Below are 24,698 nucleotides of genomic sequence, written 5' to 3' on the forward strand. Positions count from 1 at the left end.
GCCTTCCTGGAGGAGGAGGCCTCTGCTGACTCTGGAAGGACCAGAGGATGAGCCGGGCAAAGAGGTCTGGGGAGGGCGTGTTGGAGGGAGGAATCTACATGTGCTGAGCCCTTGGGCTCTGGACGTGGGGAAACGGTAAGGAGTTGGGTGTGGCTAGTTTCCTGGGCCGGGGAGTGAGGGGCTCTGATGAGCGGATACACAAGGTCTGGACCTCCAGGGGCCTCAGCTCCAATTTCCCCAGAACACAGAGAGGAGCAGCTCAGAAGTGCTGATCAGGGGTCATCGTCATGACAAATGGCACACTCAGGGTTTGAACTCAGGTCTTCCGAGCACTGCCCAGGGTTCCGAAGGGAATCGCCAGAGTCTGAGACGTCGGGTGTTCACTCTCTCAACCTATGTCACAAACGGCATGTGGTAGCCGATGCCTCCCGGGAGCCTAGGAGTTGGGTGGTCAGGGAAGGCTTCCTGGAGGAGGTGGGCTAGAGCTGCCAGACCTGGGAGGGTGCGGGAAAGCTGGGGCGTGGGGGCTGAGCCTGGCTCACAGAGGGCGCGAAGAGGAGAGACCACACAGCAGACAGACTAGAGACATCCGGCTCCAAACATCAAGTCTGGAGACGGCAGTGAGGGCTGTGTCACCTAGCCCTGGAGGGGGCTTCGGAGGATGTGAGCTGGAGGGTGAAGGGGGCAGCTGGAGCTCGAGACACGTGGCCCTGGCAGAGTGGAGAGCTGTCGTGCGAGTGCGGCTCTGCACGCAGACAACCTGCTTCTGTTCCCTGGCTGTGGGGCTCTGGGCACGTTACCTGACCTCTCTGGGCTCTGCTTCTTCCCCTGTGAAGTGGAGGTCCTGTGCGTGCCCCGCTTCATGGGCTTGGCCCACTGCTGCCTGGGGTGGAGCACAGAGCTCATGCTGCTGTTGGAATTTGTTGGAAGAATTGCTGGCAGGACGCCTCTCCCCATGGCCACCCCCACACCCAGAGGCAGAGGTTAGATCTGGACTCAGGCCGTGAGGACCTTGACCAGAGCTGCCTGGGGCTGGGACAGGGGCAGAGACGTGGGCAGGGGCTGTGTTGGCCGGACCGAGGGTCCCCAAGGGAGGCCGAGGTCGAGATGAGGGTTCTCGAGAGGTTTGGGGGTCAAGTTGAGCTAATGCGGGCAGCCCGACTGGCCAGCTCTGCCCACGACTGGCAAGGCCAGCCTGAGACTAACCCTCAGAGGGGACACGGGGGAAAGGAGGTGACTGGCGTGTTCCCTCCAGGCGGGACAGAAGCCTGGGCATCCACTCCACTGGGGACCGGGCAGTGCTGGGAGCGGGCTGGGGCTGCACGTCCCTTCTTCCGTGGGGATCGCAAGCTGTAAACATTCCATGCGCACTTGTTGGGGGTGTGCCACGGGAACACCGCGGCTGAGACCAGTGTCTGGGTGTGAACCGCAGCCCTGCTGTGAGAGCCAGGCCTCCTGGTGCACAGCTCCCAGGCCTGTCTGGTCACACGCCCCCAGGCAGCCCCCAGAGCCAGGAGGAGGGGCTGGTGGGCCGTGGGGCAGACCGAGCCCAGTCATAGGAGAGCGAGCCGCCCCGTGGACCTCGCCCGAGCAGATGCGGTGGTCCCAGGCTTGTCGCCACGAGTGAGCGCCTCTGCGGTGACCTCCGTGAGGTCGCACGCCCGCTGACTGTCCCCTCACATGCCAGCCCGTTGGCTGTGTGTAGGGAGTGCTGCAAAGCCCTGAGCGTGTGTACGAGTGGCTGGGTGTGGAGGTGTGCTCATGTGTCCTGCTTTGGGTGGGTGTGGTTGTGTGCGAGTGTGTGGGTGCCTGAGGGTTGTGCTGGTGAGTGTGAGTGGGTGGAGTTGTGGGTGTGTCAGCGTCCCCCTCCACAGTTGTGGGCGGACACATTCTCTGTGCACACGTGTGTTATGTGTGCAGGCCTGCATGCGTGTGCTGGGTGTTTGCATCTGTGCATACACGTGCACATACATCGAGCAGGTATTCAAATGCACGTGTGTGTGTCATTTATGTGTGTGTGTATTTTATGTGAGCACATGTGTATGTATTTGTGTTTGCATGCATGCAGGTCTATTATGTGAGGGAGTTTGTATGTGTCCATGTGTGCGTTTGTATGCATGTGTACGTGTTCGCTGATAGCTCAGCTGGTAAAGAATCCACCTGCAATGCAGGAGAGCCCGGTTCGAGCCCTGGGCTGGGAAGATCCCCTGGAGAAGGGAATGGCTACCCACTCCAGTATTCTCGGGCTTCCCTGGTGGCTCAGCTGGTAAAGAATCCACCTGCAATGCAGGAGACCCCGGTTCGATCCCTGGGCCGGGAAGATCCCCTGGAGAAGGGAACGGTGACCCACTCCAGTGTTCTGGCCTAGAGAGTCCCATGGACTGTGCAGCAAAGAGCTACACACGACCGAGCGATGGGTTTCCTGTGCCCACACGCACCGTATGTGTGTATGTGCGTGTCTGTGTTTGTGTGTTTGCACCCGAGTGTGTATCTGCATGCATGCATGTATGTGTGTATAGGTGTGTTTGCTGTGCCCTCACACATGTGTTTGTTTGTGCACATGTGTCTGTGTGTATGCAAGCATAACTGTGTGAGTGTGAGTTTACACCGCAGGCTGAGTTCTCACTGTAGGACCAGGAGGCTTCCCCGCCCCCTTGCCTTTGCCCCTCCGCCCGCTTCACTCAGACTCGCTTCCTCCCACGCCTGCCGGGCGATGCGGCCCTGGGTGTGGGTCTGACCAGCCCTCCTGGCACCCCCTGCCCTCTCTCAGGCCAAGCTGGGCGATGAGATCCTGGACTACAGAGACCTGGCCGCCCTCCCTAAGAGCAAGGCCATCTACAACATCGACCGCCCCGACATGATCTCCTACTCACCCTACATCAGCCACTCGGTGGGGGACCGGCAGAGCTACAGCGAGGTACGGGGCCCCCGCAGCGGGTCGCCTGGGCGGCCTCAGCCTCCTTTACCCCCTCAGACAACCTGCGCCTCCTCTTTAGAGAGTCCCCAGAGTGCTCTGGCCCCAAACTGCCCGTGAGTCTGGACGGAGGACCCCCTTGGAGCAAGGGTCAGGGAGCGGGAAGCTCGAGGGCGGTCAGGAAAGTGCCAGGGGCAAAGCGAGCATCTCGTCCTTGTCTTCAGTTGGGCTGATGCTCAGGCCCGGGGAATGGACCATGTTCCCTCATCCAGCTCTCCTAGCCTTGCTCCCTGCTCACACGCTTCCCCGTCCTATGAGCGCCTCGAGCTGGGCTGACCCCTGGTGGGACTGCAGTTGACCCCTCCCTTCTGTCTCTCGGGCGGTGCCCTTGTCAGGGCCTCCCGGCTCACAGCTGCACCTCTCCATTTAACCTGGAACTTGATCCTGGGTTTGGCTTTTTGAGACTCGGGTGTGACCCTGGGGGCAGGGTTGGAGGGGAGGAGCGTTTTGTCAGTTGCCGGCTGTGTCCATGGGCTGGTCACATGCAGCAGTCTGGCCCAGGCGGCCCCTCGAGGGGCAGAGCTCAGCCCTGGCCGTAACTGAGTCCCCCAAGGTGTGGCTGAGGCTCTGGGGTCTCCAGGTTCAATGGGGGTCATGCGGGCAAGCCCAGCTTGGCAGGTACTGCTGCGGGATATAAGCGCGGGGCAGGGTCCTCCAGGGGTACACTCACTGGTCACGCCACAGCGGCTGGCCCCTGCCATGGTCACTGAGGCCACAGTCGCCACCCACGCTCAGACCCGCCCTCACTCTGCCCTGACCCCGGGCTTGGTGCTGCCCACCTCCCATGGCACAGTGCTCTGGAAAGAGGAGACTGAGGGGGACCTGCTGGCCCCAGGACCGTGGGGCTCAGAGCAGAGCTGGGCATGGGCCCGGGGGGCCGACAGGACCGTGGGGCTCAGGGGCTCGGGGCAGAGCTGGCCGTGGGCCCAGGTGGGGCTCGGGGCAGAGCTGGGCATGGGCTTGGGGCAGAGCTGGGCGTGGGCCCAGGTGGGGCTTGAGGCAGAGCTGGGCGTGGGCCCGGGTGGCCAACAGGACTGTGGGGCTTGGGGCAGAGCTGGCCGTGGGCCCGGGGGGCCAACAGGACCTTAGGGCTCGGGGCAGAGCTGGGCGCGGGCCCAGGTGGGGCTTGGGGCAGAGCTGGGCGCGGGCCTGGGTGGCCGACAGGACTGTGGGGCTCGGGGCAGAGCTGGCCGTGGGCCCAGGGGGCCCACAGGACCTTAGGGCTCGGGGCAGAGCTGGGCGCAGGCCTGGGCGGGGCTCAGGGCACAGCTGGGCGTGGGCCCGGGTGGGGCTCGGGGCAGAGCTGGACGTGGGCCCGGGGGGCCAACAGGACCTTGGGGCTCAGGGCAGAGCTGGGCGCGGGCCCAGGTGGGGCTCGGGGCAGAGCTGGGCGTGGGCCTGGGTGGCCGACAGGACTGTGGGACTTGGGGCAGAGCTGGGCGCGGGCCCGGGGGGCCCCAGGACCGTGGGGCTCGGGGCAGCGCTGGCCGCGGGCCCGGGGGGCTGACTCTGGTCACTGTCGCCCCCTTGCCTGCTTCTACCATTGCCCAGAGCGAGGTGCTGGGATCCCGTCCCTCCTCCATCTCCGGGGACCTCTCATCTCTGCAGACCCCACCACGCCCCAGCCGGCGGGCCTGCTCAGAGGGGGGCTCTGAGGGGCCCTTTCTGTGAGTAGATGATGAAGAGGGGCCTGGGAAGCCCCAGAACGGGGGTTGGGGCACTGAGCTGGGCAGACATGGCCCAGGGCTGGACAGCTTCGCCCGCTTCTCTAGACCTGCGGCCTTATAGCCGCTCATCCCAGGGCGGAAAGCTCGCAGGGGGAAGAGCAGTGGGCCAGAAGCACAGAGCTCTGCCAGCCTCTCTGAGCCTCAGTCTCTCTGTCTGTGAAATGGGAAGATTGGAGTACATGTTCCCCCTTCCCATTCTAAGGGCGGGGATGGTACAAAAAAGAGCCCCCAGTCACTCGAGGCTCCTCCTCGGAAACTCTCCACAACATCTTCCTACCTGTCCAGGTGTGGGGGAGATAGGTGAGCTTTCCTGCCTGGAAGCTCAGTTTCCAGAGCCCCTTCTGCTACTTGCTGCCTCCCTGAGCCCGTGTATAGGTGGTGGATGACCCAAATACAGACCCATATACAGATGGTGGAAGGTGCGCTTGTTCTAACGAGAGGTGCCTGGCTGGCGACCGTGCCCCGGGGCCCCGATGGCCTCCAGCCCCTCACTCTGGTCCTCTCTCCAGACCCCGAGACTCCGAATCACCCTTCCTTTCTCCAGGCCCCTTTATCTTTTCTGAAGAAGACCTGTGGGCTCACGGGGTGGTGACCCCCGATGCCCTGACCAACAGTCCTCCTACTGAAACATGTCTTCGCGGGAGGGTGGCGGGTGGGGCAGGCCAGCCAGGAGGAGACAGGTCCACGCTCATCCTCACAGAGCTCCGTCCTGGGGTCCTCTTTCTCGGGGGCCACTGACTGTATGTCTCCAAAGAGAAGGCTTTGGAACCCATGTGGGATCTCATAGGGAGGCGTTCCTTCCTGTCGGGAGGAAGAGTCCCTGGGTGGATGTACCTGGGCCGGGGTGTGGGGCCCTCCCTGTGTGACCCCCGGGTGCCGGGCCTAACAGGGTCCCCTGTGTTGTGTCCACAGTCCCCTCAGCTGCTCTCGCCAACGCCGCCCGAGGTAACCGCCCCCCAGCCTGCCCATCTGCTCATCGCTCCACTGCCTAGATTATAAAGATGACCACCCGAGGCTCCCCCAGGAGGGTCCCCCAGGCCCTTGGCTGTGGCCTCTGGCCCTGGCATCAGGCCGTGGCCCTCTGAGGCTGGGGTGGTTATTTTTATAATGGTGTCTCATCCGCATGCTTCCCCGTGTGTCTGGCAGTCCGGTGATGCGGACCCCTGGGACACAGGCGTTCTGCGGTCTGGTCCACGGCTTCCTTTAGAGGAAGAACAGGTCCAGGGGCTGGGCTGGCAGGGGCCACCTCATCCGCCTCTGAGCGGGATTATGGGACTATCCTTGGGGCCTTGAGGGTGGACGTGCTGAAAGCGTTTGTATAAAATAGTGTTTATAGTTAGCGGCCCACCCTTTGTGTCTGTTTCTCAAAATTGATCCATGACATAGATGGCTGCCAGTCAGACTCCATAGGTGTCAGATCCTGGTTGCGGGAAGGTGAGAGCAAGTGCTGTGGGTGGGGAGCCAGCACCGAGTGGCCACGCCCGTGTGTGGTCACGCGCCCCAGGGACAGGGCAGTGAGGCGACGAGACGCCTGTAAAATGTAAGCTGGTCAGTGGGGCTGTGCAGAGAATGCCCGGGGATGGAGACGACACAGCCGGACTGCGGCAGCCCCAGAGGAGACAGAGTGCCCATCGCCAAGGGGGTGGCGGGCCAGGCCAGGAGGTCAGTGTTAAGCACGGGGAGTGGGGAGGCCCTGACAAGTGCTCTCCCAGCATGAGGGCAGCCTGAGCGGAGCATGGAGGTGGGCATGCAGGCAAGGTTTAGGAACAGTGGCTCGTGCGGGTTTAGCTGAAGAGGAGCCCTGGGAGGCGGGAGGTAAGCTGGGAAGGGCATGGGAGCCGTGAGTGCCAGACCCAGACCGCCCCAGTGCTCATGCCCATGCCGGCCTGGTGGGCAAAGCAGCAGGGTCCACCCACGGCAGGATGCCAGGCCGCACCGTGACTCTGGCTAGGGTGCCGAGTTGCGGCGGGCCAGCGGTCTGCTCCACCCCCTGCCCGCGTGCCATGCCATCTCACGCCACCCGCTCTGAGCGCTCGAGAGAGCGGCCCGTCCTGCTTGAGTGGAGCCTGTGCTGTCAGTGACTGTGCGTCTGGCTCAACTGAGCTTCTGGGCCCCGGGGTTCGGGGGCTTCTCACCTCCCACACCTGAGGAGCCCCTGTCGAGGCTGGTTACAGAATCTCCGTGGGTCTCAGTGTCTCCCGAGGACCCTTGGGGGCCGAGGATGGGGCAAGACGGGGACTGAAGGAAGTGGGGGGAGCCAGGTGCCTTTACCCACCCTCGGAGCCCAGCCACAAGGAGGTGCTGTGGAGGGATGGGTACCATCCCGCCCTCCAGCACCTGACAGCTGCTAAAGGATGTCAGGCCGAAGGGAGTGTCAGCACCAAGGCCAGCTCCCCGCCCGGCTCTCCAGAAGGGTCCTGGCAGGTGCAGGTGTGGGGACTCCATCCCGGGTCCACGTTGAGTCAGCCTCCTCGGTCAGGCACGTGGACAGCGCTCGGAGGGCGGAAGGGTGGGACGGGGCGGGTGGTGCTCCTGGCTCAGCGTTCACCGGGCTGTCTTCCTCCCAGGGGGAGCAGGACGACCGCTCCTACAAGCAATGCCGGACCTCCAGCCCCAGCTCCACCGGGTCGGTCAGCCTCGGCCGTTACACCCCAACCTCGCGGTCGCCCCAGCACTATAGCCGTCCAGGTACTTGCCCCCGCCCCCACAGCTCCTTTTACCCCCCTGAACCTGTGCTTCTTGTTGCTTTGAGGAGTCTGTCTCATACTTTGCACGGCTGGAGAAAGGACGGGCTGGGAGATGGAGAGCTGTGCTCTTAGTGGCAGAAACAAAAGGCCCTCCGCGGTCTGGGCGGGGAGGTGACGTGCAGAGGCGGCGGGTTTCCCCGTTGGTTAGAGGAGCCATCCTGGGAAACGCATGAGGCCATGCTGAGCACGTAGAACCCAGCTCGTGTGTTAGTGTCAGGAAGGTAAAACCACATAGGGTGCAGGAGTCACCGAGCTCCGAGCTCACGGAGTTCTAGGAAGGTTTGCGCTATGAAGGCAAAATCAACAGACAGAAGTTGGCATCAGCATATGCATGGACGCTTCACCTGTTTCTGGGTCAGTGGCCCCAAAGACAGCCGTGGGGAGAAGCCTGAGGAGGGTCCTCTCTCCCCGGCCCGGCCTCATCCCCTGCCTGGCGCCCAGCTGTGTGTTGCTCTCCCTTCCCTTTTAAAACTCTGAGCTGGCTCCGTGTGTCTGAGTCACAGGGACTCCACGCAGAGGCTGCTTTTTTGAGGGATTTTTCCAAGCATCTCCTCCTCGGCCAGCTGTTGCATGGCTCCATTCTCACCTCCATGAACTCAGCTCTTGAGTTTTGCAGTGCTTGTGGAAAAATCAAAGCTCCATTCATTGGCAAAGTTATTTTCATTACCTCCCTGCCGTGTGCCTGGTACATCCTGCTCAATAGAAGTTTGGAAAGTTGGTGAGTGAGTGAGTGAGTGGTAAGAGATGAGTGACGGACTCAGTGAATGAATGAGTAGGTGAATGAGTGAGAGAGTGGGTGAATGAACAAATGAGTGGATAAATGAATGGACAGATGAGTGAGTGGGTGAATGAATGAGTGAGTGAGTGAATGAATGATGACTGACTCTGGGGATGAATGAGTAGGTGAGTGAAGGAAAGAGTGGGTGAAGGAATGAATAGATGAGTGAATGAATGAGTGGGTGAATGAATGAATGAGTGGGTGAACGAATGAGTAGATGAGTAAGTGAGTGGGTGGGTGGGTGGGTGAGTGAGTGAATTAGCAAGTGAGTGAGGGAATGAGTGGGTGACTGACCAGGCAGGTGAGTAGGTCAGGGAGAAGGGCCATCAGCCTCTCTGAGGACCCCTCTGCTGACCCCTGGCCACTGTATTTGGGTCACCTGGGCTGGCCAGCAGGTGCTTGGCTGGATGGCCACCCCAGGGTCAAGGCCTGACTCCTGGGCGAGGCCTGGTGCCTATCTGGTGACTGACCCCTCCCTGGTCCGGCTAACTGCCCTCCGCCTGGGTCCCGGATCCCAAGAAAGCCCCTTCATGGGGCAGTGGGCAGGACCCAGGGAGCCAGCTGCTCCCACCCAGCCTGGGCACCCTGACCCCAGCAGGCAGGCCTTCCTCCCTCCGAGCCTGGAGCAGAGGCACCCCAAGTGTGCTTGGCGGCCCACCCCCTCGAGGTGCCTCAGAAAGGTGTGCGTTCTTGGGTCGAGACGGCAGAGCGGGGCCTGGGGCTCTTCTGCGGCCGTGTGGCCGGGCGGGCTGACTCTGACTTGCTCTCTGTCGCCCGCAGCTGGTACTGCGAGCGTCGGTACCAGTAGCTGCCTGTCCCTGTCCCAACACCCAAGCCCTTCTTCCGTGTTCAGACATCATTACATCCCGTACTTCCGAGGTAAGGCGCGCGAGGCTGCGGGCTGTGCCCCAGGCCGCCTGCAGAGCGTCCGTGTCTTGCCGTCCTGTGCCTGCTGCTGCATGGCTTCCCCGAGCCCCTGTCTCACGCCCATGCTCCCCGCTGTGTGTCTTGTGTGTTCAGCTCTGTTGGTGTGTCCGTGTTCCCAGGAGGCAGCTTGTCGTGTCAGAAAAGCAAGTGGCAAGGTAGGGAGAGGGTTCTAGGACCTACCCAACGCCCACCTTGGGCTGGCTCCAGAGCCTTTACCTAAGTCACCCCGTGTTATTTCCCCCTCGGCTCGGCGGGCGTGGGGGACTGCTCGCCACAGTTATCAGGAGGTGTCCGCGGCTTCAGTTCATGGTGGCCGGGCACCCCACGTGGCTGCAGCTCCTCCCAGGGCGCAGACCTGCCCGTCTGCCCCACCCCTGCCCAGGCACGTGTATGTGAATCAGTCCAGGAAAAGGGCCAGTTCCTGTGTTATGGACTGAATTGTGCCCTCAGAGTCATTTGTTGATGTCCTAAGCCCCTGTGAGCCTGTGTTTGGAAAAAGTGTCTTTAGGAGATTATATGGAGAAAGAAATGGCAACCCACTCCAGTGTTCTTGACTGGAGAATCCCAGGGACGGGGAGGCCTGGTAGGCTGCCATCTATGGGGTCACACAGAGTCGGACACGACTGAAGTGACTTAGCAGCAGCAGCAGCAGCAGGAGATTATTAGGGTTGTGTGAAGTCATAAAGGTGGGGCCCTAATCCGATGGGGTGGGTGGCCTTTTTGGAGCAGAACAGTCTGTCTGTGTGTGCTCAGAGGAAAGGCTGTGTGAGGCCAGAGCAGTGTCTTCTGCCGATGAGAGAGGCTGCACCTGAGACCCAGCCCAGCCAGACCTTGATATGGGACTTCCGGCCTCTGTTCCTGGGAGAAATGAATGTCTGCTGTGCAAGCCAAGCAACTGAGGTGCTTTGTTATGCAGCCCTACCTGACTGAGACACCCCGGAAGATCCCCCAGAGCACAAGAGGAGCAGTGGTGGTCTGTTGGTTCCCCCGGAGTGAGTTAGGGTCCCCGTTCCTCACGACTGCTGAGTGCAGAATGTTTCAGGAGAACCTTCTGACCCCGAGGGACCGGGAGAGGCCAGCCCAGCGGGATTAATGCGTCACTGATGGTCGCCCATCCCGGCTCCTTGGAACTTGGACGGTTCTAACATGCATCGTCATCACCCATCTGAGTGACCCCGTTGGTCTAACTGAGAAGAGAGCCCCCTGGTCAGTGGGGTGCCTTCCCTTCCTCTCTGTGGACCTGGCCCCCCAGCTCCCAGACTTTTTGGATGTCCTGGCTTTTCTGAGAAGGAGCAGAGCCCCCAGACCTTGTGAGCAGGAGAACAGCATGGCTCGCCTGCATCCGTGTGGACAAGGGTGTCGTGTGGCTGGGGTGTGGCCTCACCCAGAGGCGGACAGAAGACTCACTGCAAACCAGAGGGAGCTTGACATTTAGACGCGTCCCTGCAGGTCACCCAAGCAGGCACCCCTTCTTGTCTCGAAGGTCAGAAAGCTGAGCACACGGCTTTCCTCCCACCCGATGTGGCCCTGCTTTGGGTCCCTGGCAGAGGTACAGCCCAGAGGCGAGGCCGGGCAAGCTGCCCCACCCTGGGAGCTGGGCTGACCGCCTGGGAAACAGCTTTGTCCACATCCGCCCAGGCGGCCCCGGGGACTGCCCTTCCGCTCTCCACCAAAACATGGCTCAGAAACTGTATCACAGCCCCTCCAAGGGCACCCCTCAGGTCAGGGAGGGGGCACGGTGCCCTGTGGTCTGCTCCAGGTGGGCGCTGGCTCCACGGTGGGCCACCCTGCTTCCCTTCTGCCTGCTCTTTCCCCCAGTTCTCTTTGTGCAGGAATCGGGCAAAGCCCCGACCCTCCTCTCTTGTGCAGGAGGTGGGGGATGCCTGGCACCCCCGGGTCTGCCTGCTGCTGACTTTCAGGGCCGCCCGTGACCTCAGGAGCCCCAGCCCCTTCCCAGACTACCCCCTGGGGTGACTGAGGCGCAGGGACAGCTCGCTGGGCTGGGCCCAGAGGCAGGCCCTCGCTCACCAGGTGTGTCCACCTGCAGGCTGTGGGATTGCTCCTTTTCCCCAAGGCCCACGGGGTCTGGTGCATTGCATCCTGTGGGCATTCTGTGGCGAGCCGTGCCAAGGGCCACCTGCCTTCCTCTCAGCTGGTCATGGGGCCTGGTGTCCACTTGCACTCCGGGAAAGCCTTCCCTGGCCGCTCCTCCCAGCAGCTCAGCTTCCTTGGCTGCCTAGCTGGAGATGTTCCCTCTGAACTATGCTACAGATGGAGGGCTCGCCCAGGAGGGACCAGCGTTTGCCCTGACCTGGCCACATGCGCCTCCGTCCCCACCTCACCCTTCCATTCACAGACACACCTTCCCACCGTGTCCTGGCACCCAGGGCCACCCTCCTGCCAAGACCCGTGTGCAGCGTAGGTGCCCATGGCAGCCATTTGCACTTGAGTATAAATTTCAGTCCCTGGTGTATCTCCCAGGACAGTGTGAGGTTTAAGCCTGACCTCTCACCTGTTAAGGAGCAAGCCGCAGGGACCAGCAGGTGAGTGCAGAGGTGATGCTGGCAGAACCATGTTGCGGGGCAGTAGGGGAAAGTGACCCGTGAGCCCCCCGCCCACAGTGTGAGGGGGAGAGGAGGGACTGCAGAGGTGGAGCCTCTCGTCGGAGCCCCCTTGCCCACCCACTGGCAGCGCCTGTCAGCACCTCTTCATCTCACCCCTCTGGGGCTGCCCGCCTGGTGGCCGTGGTCGGCCTGGGCGGCCTGGGGCAGCAGGCTAGGCAGGTAGAACCTGCCTGCATCATGGTGACCCCTGGGAGCCCTGTAGGGGCTGGGGGCTGGCCTTGCCTCTGATCACCTTGAGAAGATCCACAGAGCTGAGTTGGGGCATTCCCTAGGGCTGAGTGTGGACAGCTGAGCAGCGGAATGAAGGGCGTGGTACTGGATCGGAAAGCAAAGTACAAACGTCCATGAGTTCACAGCCATGTAAAGGCATGACCAAGTAATACCAATGGGGAGAAGAGACCAACTCCCGGTAGAAGAGACCCCAGTGATTCACGGGGACCCTCTGCCCTTCAGGAGGGGTGCCCTCCTTCCCGCCATCAGGTGGGGGCAGTGCCTGGCAGTTTCCCTGCAAAGAGCGCAGAGTTGGGGGTGGAGAGGAGCCCGATGTGCAGAATCCTGGGCCAGCATGACCTCGGCCGTGGGGTCAAGGTCAATTGCAGTGCCGGGTCACGTGGACGGCAGCACCTCTGACGATGGGGGGAGGGTGCCTCCCCTCCGGGCTCTTCCCCCCAAACCCGTGACCCCATCTGGTCATGAGGACACACCCGGCAAATCCTCCCTGAGGGGCAGTCTGCCAGACACCCACGCGGCACTTCTCAAAACTGCCCAGGTCAGGAGGTTCCCAGACACTGAGAAGCGGTTACAGCCCCAAGGGGCCTGGAGGGCCGTGAAGACCGTGTCTACTGGCATCCTGGACGGGTTCTGGGGTACCCAAGGGACGCGAGTGGAAAACGGGTGAAATCTGAGTGAAGCAAGGCGTTTGGACAACACCAGGGTGGCGAACCGCCGGCTGCATGTAAGATGGAACCGCGTGGGATTTGCAGGAAACCTCCGTGTCGCCCGGAACTGCTCTGCAACAAAGCACTGACTCCAATGGGCAGGGGAGATGGCTGTTCACGGGCCAGGGCTTCCTGGGCTCCGGATGGCACCCCCAAGGTCCTCACGGCTCCCTGAGGGCACTGAGGACCGTCCATAGCAGAGGTCGGAAGCGACCTCCGTGCTGACCCGCCTCCGGGAGGGGCCACATGTTCGGGCATGAGGAGCTCTGTGCTGTTTCAGCGTCGCCACACGGCTGGGCTTGCCTCTGGCATTCTCCCACCCCTGGTGACATCGGTGGTGGGGGTTTTGGCCACCAGGACCCACGGGGAAGGCAGTGCCCAGGGCTCAGTCTCGCCAGCACCCAGGGCCCTGCAGAAGGCGGTCGTGGGGAAAGTGCTCTTCGAGGCCCCATGTGGGGTCTATGCGAGTGTGCACTTCACCGTGGATTCGCGGCACGGTGACTGGGCGGGCGGGCATGCATCCAGAGAAGGGAATGGCCAGCTGGGCTGTGTTCCCTGGGAAGGCTTTGCACCTGAGCCTCAACCCAAGCGGAGTCTGGACAAGCGGGGAGGATTGGAAAGGGGGTCCCCCAGCGGTTGGGGGAGGAGGGGCGATGAGCAGAGACAGATTGGGTCAGGTCCTAGTCTGGTGGCCAGTGAAGAGGGCCCTGGATGGCAGGTGTGAGATGGGCGTGACCTGCCCCCTGACCCCAGTGAAAGCCACAGTCCTCCTCAGACACACGTGCGTGTGTGTGCACACACACACACACATGCACATGTGCACACATGCACACACAGAGAGACACGCACACACATGAACGCATGTACACGCACATGTACACACATGCACAGAGACACACGCACATGTGCCCACATGCACACAGACACACACAGAGACATACACATACATTCACATGCACACGTGCATGCACACACACATACACACGTGCACACATGCACACACATGCACACATACACAAGAGTCTTGCTTGTGAAGTCGGATGCTGCACGGTGACCCTGAGGACTGGGGAGGATGGGGTCCCATGATGTGCTGGAGTCTGCCCCACCTGGGAGGAGCAAAGAGAAACAAGCCATGGGAGGCTGGGCCAAGACGCCCTGGCACAGCAGGGCACCCCAAGTCAGGCGGTCCTCAGCTGCTCTGGGTTCTAGCAGATGAATGTGAAGCCCTGGCTTCTGCATGTTCTGTGCCCTGGGGGTGATGAGTCACAGCCCGCAGGGCGGGTCTGCGGTTTCCTTCACACACCCATGGGCATCGCCTACCCACTGGGAAGTGCAGCCTAGCCTGAGGCTCCAGAAGGCTCTGAGCTGTGCTGGAGGGCGGTGCTAAGGGAAAAGCGGGCTTCACATCCCCTCCCTGGGGGGTACAGTTCTCTACCTGACGTTCCGTCCACGCTGACAGGTGAAACTGGTGCCCTGGCGGGAAGCTGCTGGAAGCTGCAGTCAGTCTGGGGAGCTGGTTGTGGTCTGCTGTGCCCACCCTGCCCCTCAGGCCCCCCAGGGTCCCCAGCATACCACCCCAAGGCAAGAGCACCCCCTAAGCCCGTCTGCCGTTCCACCCCCATTAGCCCACCTCCGGGCCGGCCCGCGCTGCCTCATGCGTGTCACCTTGGGGTCCTGTGACTCCCAGTCTGGGGTGTTTTCAGGTCGAGGCGTCCCTTTCCTTTCACCGAGCTGTCCCGTGACGTTCCTGAGCTCAAAGGGGGAATGAGTTGTGCCTGTGTGTGTCCTGCTGAGACGAGCCGTGTGCCATCCCTTCAGGAGGTGTGGGGGCAGGGCGGGGAGGGTCACCGGGTCACCACGGCTGTCTGCAGTCTGTGACTTGATAATCCAACCTTGTCCGCAAAAACTGAACTGACAGATCTAGATGGGATAAAAGTCGGAGCCAAAATCAGAGGGCTCTTCTCCTTCAATCTGGCCAAAAAAAAAACCAAACAAACTGCTTTATTTGGGAACACGGCAGCTGATGAACACCAGTTGCCTCTTTTTCTCCCGTAGCTGATAAAGTCCTCCGTGGCTTTTAAAAGACAGATGTCGATGAATTCTAGCACTTCAGCCCCTGTTGTGAATGGCCGATTTGTGAATCCTCCCAGAATTCAGCGTCTTTTACACAAGAATATTTAGGAAGAGGTGGGGCGCTTAGTCTTGGTGAATTTGTGATTTTCTAGATTCAGGCAGCCGCCTGGCCATGCCCCACCCCGCACCCAAGGAAAGGGGGGCACTGTCGATGGCCCGGCCAGCCATCCTGGGAACTTCGAAGCAGGCGGGGCCTTGCCCTGGGCACTCCTGTTCCCCCACCCTGGGGCCGTGGAAGGCGGTTCCTCGAGGTTGGATTAATGAGTCGTGGGGCCTCATCTGGAGGTGTCGGTGGAGGGGGGGGTCACACTCCCTCCCCTGGGCAGAGGGCGCAGAGGCCCCACCAGGCAGGGGAGACGGGCTCCTGAAGCTCTCACGCTTGAAATGCTCTCCTCTGCTTTCCCCTCCCGCCTCTGTCTGCCGTCTTCGCTCTTCCGTCTGGAGGCAGTGAAAGTGGCCGGAGCACCCCCAGCCTCTCCGTGCTCTCAGACAGCAAGCCACCCCCCTCCACCTACCAGCAGGCTCCTCGCCACTTCCACGTCCCAGGTAGGCGCCCAGGACGCACGGCCACCCACCAGGCAGACGGGCCGCCCCTGAGCTGTCGGGGCGGGCGTCTGCCGTTACCTCTTGGGAGTCGCATGTTCACCAAGCTTCTTCATCCCCCACCCCCCCAAATTCTGAGATGCTTTAAAAATCCACAGATGGGTGGTGTGCACATCCCCAAACTGGCACGTATCTGAGCCTCTCTCGAAGCCCCACAAACCCTGGGGAGGCGCAGCTGCCCTTCCGGGAGTGGACTGGAGACGGGTTGTCCCTGGACACCCGCCCTGGCCCCCTCCGGCCCTCTGCCCGCTTCACAACGGTGGGTGGCATCTGGGCTGAGTGCAGCTGAGGTGTGAGGGGCCTGGGCGCCCGTCGCTGGGCTCCCCTATTCTTGCTGGGGGCGCTGGGTGACGGGCTGCTTGCTGACGGATGGCGGGAGAATGGAAATCATCATGGTGTGCTTGCTCACCCTGCTGTCTCTCTCCTTTTTTTTCCCTTTCTCCTTTCCCAGACACTGGCGTCAAAGATAACATCTATAGGAAACCCCCCATCTACAAGCAGCATGGTACATGCAGTCGGAGTCCTCTGCTGCTGTGTTTGCCCTGCATGCCTGTTGGTGCCTTTGCTTCTGAATGCTTGCTCTTGCTGTGCTTTGATACATGGCGGGGAGGGTACCGCGGGGGGCTGCGGCCTGAACGTTAGGTACGTGGTGTTTGCTGGCGGGATCCCAGGAAGCCCCTTCGTAAATTGCAGCGGAGGGTGTGTCCAAGTAAGCACCTCTGTGTGTGTGTGCAGCCCGGCCCTGACTCGAGGGCCGGGCTGCAGATGAGGGCTTGTAACCGCGAGCTGGTCCTCGCGTGTGGCTTCGGGGGCACTGCTTTGAGGGGAGCAGCCAGCCTGACTTTAGCCCAGATGGTGAGGGACAGAGGTGCCTGGACCCCAGGGTGGCCCAGCCTGGTCTTTGGAAAACAGCACAAACCAGAATCAGTCCTTGAGCCCTCCGTGAGAATGTAAGTCCTGTGTTTTGAGAATCTCTGATGGTAGAATTAAGGACTTGGCCTTTGGTTAAAGGGATTCCAAGCCTCAGCAAATAGGGGCAGGCGATGTCTGCTGGCGAGGGTGTCTCACCGCGCCACCCCCCACCCGGCCCCGCCTCCAATTTCCCTCCCAGACGTGACCTGCGGTCTGCGCTCCACTGAGCCTGCAGGAGTCAGGTATTCAGGGGCCAGGAGGCTCCAGGTCTCACCTCTGTTTCATCAGAGAATTTCTGGTGATTTGGGATGTGTTGCTTCACCATCCTGAGCCTCTGTTTCCTTGTCTGCAGAACAGGACCGATCCTCCGTCCTGCCTTTTGGACAGGCTGGTTGGGAGGATCCAGGTGGGGTAATGAACGTGAAATTCCATTCTAAACTGTCGAGGGCTGTGCATGTGATGTGGGATTGTTATTAAATCCCTAGAGAGACGGGAAGGGGAGCTCCCATGCTTAAAGTTCTTGCCCAGAGGCATCCCCAAGACGGCCACGACCCCTGCTGATAACTGGAAGGGTGCTGTGGGGTGAAAGCTATCAAAGTGTGTATTCTGGACTTCCTGGGCGGTCCAGTGGTTGAGACTCCGCGCTTCTAATGCAGGGGGCGTGGGTTCAATTCCTGGTCAGGAAACTAAGATACTACCTGACACACAGCATGGCCAAAGACGGTGTGTTTTTTTTGTGGCTTCCTGGGCTTCTCAGATGGCACAACTGGTAAAGAATCCATCTGCCAGTGCAGGAGACACAAGAGATGCAGGTTCAATCCCCGGGTAGGGAAGATCCCCTGGAGGAGGAAATGGCAACCCACTGCAATATTCTTGCCTGGGAAATCCTCTGGACAGAGGAGCCTGTGGGCTGCAGTCTGTGGGGTTGCAGAGAGTCAGACACGACTGAGCACGCACTGGCTGGCTGGCTGTGGCTTCCTGACAAGCCCGTGGTGTCTGTTATATAAATGTTCTCCTTGACTGCAATAGGCCTGTGCTTTGTGTATTTCTGCCTCTTCCCAAGAAAGTAAAAGATGACTGGGAACTCCTGGGCTTCCAGGAGGTGATGCCTCTTACTGTTGCCCCTTGATCAGAGAAGCAGGATACCCAGATCTTCCTGAGGGATCAGAGAGGGCGGGGCTCGTGGACCCCAGAACCCTCAGAGGTCGTCCAGACCAGCCCCCGTGTCACCCGTGGGGCAGCTGAGGCACAGGAAGGCAGGAGCAGGCCGACAGTGATGTTTTCCCGTCGGGGTGCCCGTGCTGCAGCCTTGAAGCTGTCCTCCTCTGCGGGGAGAATTGGCTGACTCGGCCTCTGATCAGCTGGTAACACGTCACTCACACACACAGGGACCGGCCCCTAGGAGGGGGTGAGGCGGCAAATCAGCTTATGAAATTGCTCCCTAGCATCTGATGAGGCCGAGATCCAAGACAGAGAACTCCTCACACTAAGTCTCTTAGCTGAATCGTGCCACAGAGATTCAGTTTACCTATTTTTTTTTTTTTTTTTTGGCTGCTCTGTGCAGCTTGCGGGTCTAAATTCCCCGACCAGGGATTGAACCCATGGCCCCTGCAGAAGCACAGGGTCTTAATCACTGGACTGTGAAGGAAATCCCGCTTTGTTCTTACCAGGGGTGATCTTCATATTTTATTTTTTTTAAATCTGGATATTTACACCTTTTCTATTGAAAGGCAAGTGAATTCCTATTTGAACCCTGAGTAATGACCCAAACTCTTTTACGTCTGGAACTTAGGCTTATTGATTACTTTATGAAATGGACCTTACAGAGCACCTGATCTCTGCCGAGCTTCAGCCTCACGGCGGGATGAACAGGAACACAGTCAGCCCCCGCTTGACTATCAAGGGGCTGTGAGAGGGGCAGGCGCTCTCAGGGGCCGCGAGTCCTCTCGTCCAGCTTTCCCCGGACAACCCTTGGGGGTGACGGATGGGTGTGATGGGGTGCATTTGAGACGTTCTGATTTTATAAGGTTTGCCCATCTAGCTGGACCATATCCACGGGAAGTGCCTCGGGGGTGGGGGCGTGCATGTGTGTAGCACGCATGTGTGTGAGCATGCGCGTGTGTGCATGTGTGTTTCAAGTCCACGTGCAGCCCCTTCTCCCCATCTCAGCCGCAAACCGACCGTCCACTCATCTCTCAGGGGAGAGAGGAACACACCTCAGGCTGGAGAAGCCGTCACTTTAATCTCCCGACTTGCCAGAAACAAACTCCGGGCGGTGACGTTGAGTTCCTGGGCCATTTAATTAGTTTGCTAAGTCACTACTACCGGGAGTGGGGCTCGAACCCATGCAGACACATGTCCATTGGATCTTAAGTCCAAGGCCTTAACCACTTAGCAACCCCAGCGGTAAGAATACTGGAATGAGTTGCCTCGTCCTCCTCCAGGGGATCTTCCTGATCCAGGGATCGAACCCCCATCTCTTACTTCTCCTGCATTGGCAGGTAGGTTCTTTACCACTAGGGCCACCTAGGAAGCTGAATGGCAACCCACTCCAGTGTTTCTTGCCTGGGAAATCCCATGAATAGAGGAGCCTGGTGGGCTACAGCTCATGGGGTCACAGAGTCAGACTCCACTTAGCGACTAAACCACCAAGTCACTTCAGTCGTGTCCAACTCTTTGCAACCCCATGGACTGAAGTTGCCAGGCACCTCTGTCCACAGGGATTCTCCAGGCAATACTGGAGTGGGTTGACATGCCCTCCTCTTAATTGGTTTAAGATGATACGTTCAGTGAGCTTTAAAAATGTATGCATTTTAATTAATGTATTTACTATTTAACTTTCTATTGCCAAGTCATCAAAAGTTGTTTTTAATTTAGCAACACTTTTTTCTGGCGCCTTCATCCCACTTGTGCGTTTGGGGAAATGAACCTACAGAATGAGAGTAGCCGGGCCTGGGGACTCAGGGAGGGGTGGGTGGGGGACACTGGCATTGAGGATGAGGATCAGGGTCAGGATTAGCGATTGCATAGCTGCCACAAATGCATCGTGTGCTGGGGTTCCGTCTCGACATAGCGCTGTTAGCTGCCCTGCAGTGCCTAAGTCGTGTCTGACTCTGCAACCCCATGGACTGCAGCACGCCAGGCCTCCCTGTCCACCACCAACCCCTGGAGTTTACCCAAACTCATGTCCATCGAGTCAGTGATGCCATCCAACCATCTCATCCTCTGTCGCCCCCTTCTCCTCCCGCCTTCAATCTTTCCCAGCATCAGGGTCTTTTCCAAGAATCAGTTCTTCGCATCAGGTGGTCAATGTATTGGAGCTTCATCTTCAGCATCAGTCCTTCCAATGAGTATTCAGGACTGATTTCCTTTAGGATGGATGGATTTGATCTCCTTGCAGTCCAAGGCAAGGAAGCTAAGGTCAGGGCCATGAAGTGGCCATTGTGACCAGTTGACACCAAGTCACCCCAGGTCTGCCTGACCCCTGAACCCGCTGCTCTCACTTAACATCATTAGGGACCAACAGTGTTTTCTTGGACTGCATTAGTTCCATCTCTTTCGTTCAGTCGCTCAGTTGTGTCTGACTCTTTCGACCCCATGGACTGCAGCACATCAGGCTCCTCTGTCCTTCATTATGTCTCTGCTTGGTTACAATTTAATGACATGTTTTTAAAAAAGGAATGAGAAAGAGAAGAAAGGAAGCAAAGGAACTGAATGGAAAACAAGAAAGAAGGGAAAGAAGAACCACATCCCACTGGCGGAAGGCGTTGCACAGGCTGGGGGTCCACAGGAGACCTCCCACGCCAGCTAAGCCTCCAGCTGTGATGGGGACCTTTTTTGGGTCCTTTGAACGGCCCGAGTCACCTGCAGTGTTGAGCCCAGTGTTGGTCCTCTGTGAGGCAGACAGGACTCCCCCACCAGCTCTGTCTCTACTCTGGGGAGCAGGGTCCTGGCTCCCAGGAGCTCCGCATGCAGCCACGTGATGCCTGGCACAGAGCGGGGACTTTCCTCCCAGTGGAGCGAGCTGGCCCAGTGTTGAAAGTGAATTCAAGAGGAAAACATAATGCCTCCCTCCAGACTTCGCAGGAAGCTGTCCAGCTGCGAGGACAGATGTTCCGTTTCACCGGCCAGTGCGTGGGAGCTGTCAGGTGGCAGATTGCGTGGGAGCCCCGGCCCAGGGGGTGGGGGTGGGGGGTGCCTCACCACCTCCCACACCTGCTCTCAGTAAGGGGCTCCCTCCTGCCTCCCAGAGCCACCCACCCGCACCAGGCCATAGCAGCCATCCACACAGCCTGTAACTATTTCCCGGGTGGCTCAGACGGTAAAGAATCCGCCTGCAATGCAGGAGACCCAGGTTTGATCCCTCGGTCGGGAAGATTTCCTGCAGGAGGGCATGGCAACCCACTCCAGTATCCCTGCCTGGAGAATCCCATGGACAGAGGAGCCTGGTGGGCTACAGTCCTTGGGGTTGCAAAGAGGCAGAAATGACACAGTGATTAATACTTAATCGCATCTCATGTGTCTCTCTGGGATTCCTTCATAATGGGGTGGAGGCGCATTTTGGCTTTGGGATGGGGGGAAAGGGGATGGCTCTGGGCAGATCGCCCCTCCCATCAGGGTGCTTCCCGCAAAGGTCCCGGGCAAGCAGGAGCAAGGACATCAGCCTAGTCCAAAAGGGTGCTCATGGCAGATACCTTCTGCGGCTCGGATGGAGCCGCCTCATGTGACAGGAAAGACACACACAACCCTGTTTCTCTGCTTGTCCTGAACCGATCTGTCTGTTCCTGACACCCCGAAACGGCCTGCTACAAATTAGCTGCATGATTCGCCTCTCGTTTATTCCTAATATTTCAGATCTGCGAGCCGAGCTCCTCATACGTGGCAGTATCCATGTTCATCTCACGTGATCCTTTTCACGTGGAGGGGGTGGGGTGGGTGGCATTTGCCCATTTTACAGATCAGGAAACTGAGGCTCAGGCCCATTAAGGAAGCAGCCCGCAAGCCACACGAAGTGCCAGGGTCCTCTGTGTCCCTAAGCCCATTTCCCATTTCTGGAGACACCCCCGCCATGTGTTATGTGGCTCTGGAAAACCCCTGTTTGTGTCTGGTTAGCTCGTGCACACCTCTCGGAGCTGGAGGCATTTGCAGAGAAAACTTGCTGCATTTTGGTGGGGTCCCCCCCATCAGAGGTGGGGCGCTTCTTTGAGCCCTGAGGTGGCTCTACAGCCAGAGCTCTTCTGCCCCCATGTGACCCCCAAGGCCATGTGGGGTCCTCAGACCCAGGAGGCGGGGGTGGGGACGCACTGGTCCCTGGGCCTGAAGTCTCAGGACTCTCACGCCCTCGACAGCCCTTTGGCTGGAGCCATTTAGTTTGTGCGTTTGCAAGTTACCCCAACCACGGCAGTGCCTGCAGGGGCCACTGCGGGCTGGCGAGGGGTGAGGCTCACTCACTTTTACCAGAAGAGCCAGCCCTGGAGGCCGTCTCTGGGCTGGACAGTGGCCGAGCTCTCAGAGCCCCCAGTAGCCGCTGGCCGGATTGTCGCTGAGGCTGCTGCGCCAGCTGCCAAGGGTCCCGGCTGATGCATGGCTCGACGCCCGGGGCTCTGCTGCCCGGCGACAGCCATTGTCTGGGCAGCGGGAGCGCCCATGCCGCTGGGCATGCATCCGCCTCTGGGCCCCGTCCCCCGCGGCTCCATCACGGTGCCCCGCACGCAGGCTTGGCACCTGTTGTCTTCTGTCGGTGGAGAGAGCGAGGTCTTTCTTTTCACGTTGCAAGCCGCTGTCTCTCCCGGGAGAAAGAGAAACAGGGAGTCGCTGGGAATAACGAAATGTCAGAGCGTCCAGGACGGTCTTCAACTGTGGCCTTGTCTTGTCAAGGTCCTGTAGCCCAGTCCCCCGTTTCCAAGCTCTCGGGTCTGATGTCAGCCTTGTCGTTGGTGGTGCACAAGGCAGGGTGCTCCCAAAGGCTAGAAGGTCTGAGCCCTCCGCAGGCTGCAGGTAAGGATCCCACCCTTGGCACGTCCTTGTCTCGGTGGCTCGGCTTCCAGCCTCAGCCTCCGCAGCAGGTGGCGAAGGACCCTGGGGTCTTCCTTTCGTGGTTCCGTGCGTGCATGGGGTCAGTGGTTTAGCTCGGGACACGCGGGATGGGTCATCACTGAATTGGATGCTGAGAACTGTCGGCCTTGCCCTCATGTGGTTTATTTCATCATGTTAGTTTGGAGACGATAATGTGAGCCCTGCTGGGTGACCATCCCCACCCTCCCCCTGCCAGAAAAAAGGGAAACGGAGAATACAGACACTTCTTGACTCAGCTCCAGAGAGTCTGCCGAGCGGCAGACATTCGCGCACTCTCTCTAGTCGAGCCCACCCCCGGTCCTGGGTTGCACCCCCTTGTTGCTCTTGCTGGAGTCCTCCCAGTGGCACTGCTCACTCACCGCTCTGTGTCTTGCGGGCAGTGAGGTGGGGCAGACAAGAGGAAGGACTTTGGAGTCAGACCGCCCGAGTCCCATGTCAGCCTCTGCCACCTGCTGATCTGTGATCTCGAGAAAGTCACGTCAGGTCTCTGAGCCTCAGTCCTCTGATCTGAGAAATGGGTCATGGTGGGGATGAGCAGTAAAGTCTGTGAAGCTCAACCCAGCAGAGTCTGACCCAGCGGGGGCTGGACGACGGGGCCCTTCTGGTACTTTGAAGTTAAACTTGGAAGGTAGAAAGCGTGATCTTCGAAATGCCAAGCGGCCAAGGAGGGGTCAGCTGGATTGTTAATGAGACATCGTGTCACACACCTGCTCTTCTTTTAACAAATCCTGTGCAAGGCCCCCCAGCACCCATTCCTGCGGGGATATTCCGCAGCCGATCTGGGGTCGATGCTCAGTCCTCAAAAGTACAAGCGCTGGCGACGTTTCTTTCGTTTCCATTTTGAGCATGACTGAGAAGTGGGAACCAGGGCGTGCAAATCGGTGGTACGCCGCCTTGACCGATTGCTGTTTCCTTTCCAGCTGCGAGGCGATCAGATGGGGAGGATGGAGCTTTTGACCCGGATAACAGGAAGGTAATGAGGGGCAGGCCCAATGTTGGGGGGCCTTCTCCAACTCGAAGCCGCAGCTCCTCCCCTTAGGTTCTGCTCCTTAGGGGTCTGGCACGGGCCACATGGAACCACATTTAATAGGCAGTCCCACCAGCCTCCTCGCACTTAGGAATACTACCTCTTCCACCAAAGTCCTCATTCGTTGCTGTGTAACTTGAAAGTGAAAGCGTTAGTCGCTCAGCCCTGTCCAGCTCTTTGTGACCCTGTGGACTGTAGCCCGCCAGGCTCCTCTGTCCATGGAATTCTCCAGGCAAGAACACTGGAGTGAGTAGCCATTCCCTTCTCAAGGGGATCTTCCAGACCCAGGGATTGAACTCAGGTCTTCAGCATTACAGGCAGATTCTTTACTGTCTGAGCCACTTTTGGTTCTTTAACCAAGGAGATGACTGAAAAGAAAAGAAATCTTGAGTCCACCCTGGCTCAAGAGCTAAGACCCTTTGTTCGTCTTTAAGGAAGGTGGGTGAGTGTGGCAGGAGCCCAGGGCTGACTGATCTGACCCCCGCCACATGTGACCTCACCTGGGGCTCTGACCTCCCCAGCCTCAGTCTCCTCATCTGTAAAATGGGGCAGTGCCCCTGCAGGTCAAGTTGAAATTCACAGAGCTTCTGTCTTTTCTCTCAGCAGAAGACCAGCTGGCTGATTCTCAAGGGGGAGGCAGACACGAGGACCAGCTCTCCGGACCTAGACAGCCAGTCTTTGTCCCTCAGCAGCGGAACCGACAGAGGCCCTCCCCAGACGGTGCCAGGGGACAACTTCTACTCACGTGAGTGGTTCTTCTGAGCAAGAGGCTGTTGGTGCAGCATGAAAGGCCTTGCAGAAAAGGGGCCCACGACCTAGAGCTGATCCCCCCCAGATCTAAGACTTGCTCCTTAAAAGCTCTGAGTGCATACCTACAGACAAAAGGGCAAGGCGGGCAGGAAGCAGACCCTAGCCACACACGTCCTTTCCTGCATGGCGTCCGGGCCAGCAGGCTGCCTGGGGGCCATGCCAGCGTCTGCCTGAACTCCCCACGGCTAGGAGGAGGCTGCCTCAGGCTCCTGGGGTCCTCGGGGGGAAAAGGGCTTCCAGGCTGGAAGTGAGGGCCTGTTGTCCTCCAGAGCGGACGGAGCGTGGTCCAGGCGGTGAGTCCAGACTTGGGGCCGAGAGCAGCGCTGCCCCGTGTTACTGTGTGCCCCTCCTGAGCAAGGGGCCGGAGCCGGGACCCCATGTCCTCAGGGAGTGAGGTGGGACAAAGACCCGCATCTGCCTGAT

The 24,698-nt window shown here is 59.6% G+C and overlaps 1 protein-coding gene across 29 annotated transcripts in view; it reads left to right on the top strand.

The window, feature by feature from the left end:
• ABLIM2 (actin binding LIM protein family member 2) overlaps nucleotides 1–24,698 on the top strand; it is a 166,077-nt gene that overhangs the window by 100,609 nt on the left and 40,770 nt on the right. For 7 of the 29 annotated variants that reach the window (XM_025290545.3, XM_044945589.2, XM_006042999.4 and 4 more), the window contains 9 exons: nucleotides 2,771–2,917; nucleotides 5,614–5,646; nucleotides 7,269–7,389; nucleotides 9,007–9,105; nucleotides 15,293–15,394; nucleotides 15,903–15,956; nucleotides 22,241–22,360; nucleotides 23,359–23,411; nucleotides 24,069–24,210. In XM_025290545.3, coding sequence (XP_025146330.3) covers nucleotides 2,771–2,917; nucleotides 5,614–5,646; nucleotides 7,269–7,389; nucleotides 9,007–9,105; nucleotides 15,293–15,394; nucleotides 15,903–15,956; nucleotides 22,241–22,360; nucleotides 23,359–23,411; nucleotides 24,069–24,210 — 871 coding nt within the window. Of the gene's footprint in view, nucleotides 1–2,770; nucleotides 2,918–5,613; nucleotides 5,647–7,268; nucleotides 7,390–9,006; nucleotides 9,106–15,292; nucleotides 15,395–15,902; nucleotides 15,957–22,240; nucleotides 22,361–23,358; nucleotides 23,412–24,068; nucleotides 24,243–24,698 lie in introns of those variants that run through there. The other 22 variants (XM_044945599.2, XM_044945610.2, XM_044945593.2 and 19 more) reach the window with 16 other exon arrangements.

This window comes from Bubalus bubalis, chromosome 7 (assembly GCF_019923935.1).
Source record: "Bubalus bubalis isolate 160015118507 breed Murrah chromosome 7, NDDB_SH_1, whole genome shotgun sequence".
Lineage (NCBI taxonomy): Eukaryota > Metazoa > Chordata > Mammalia > Artiodactyla > Bovidae > Bubalus > Bubalus bubalis.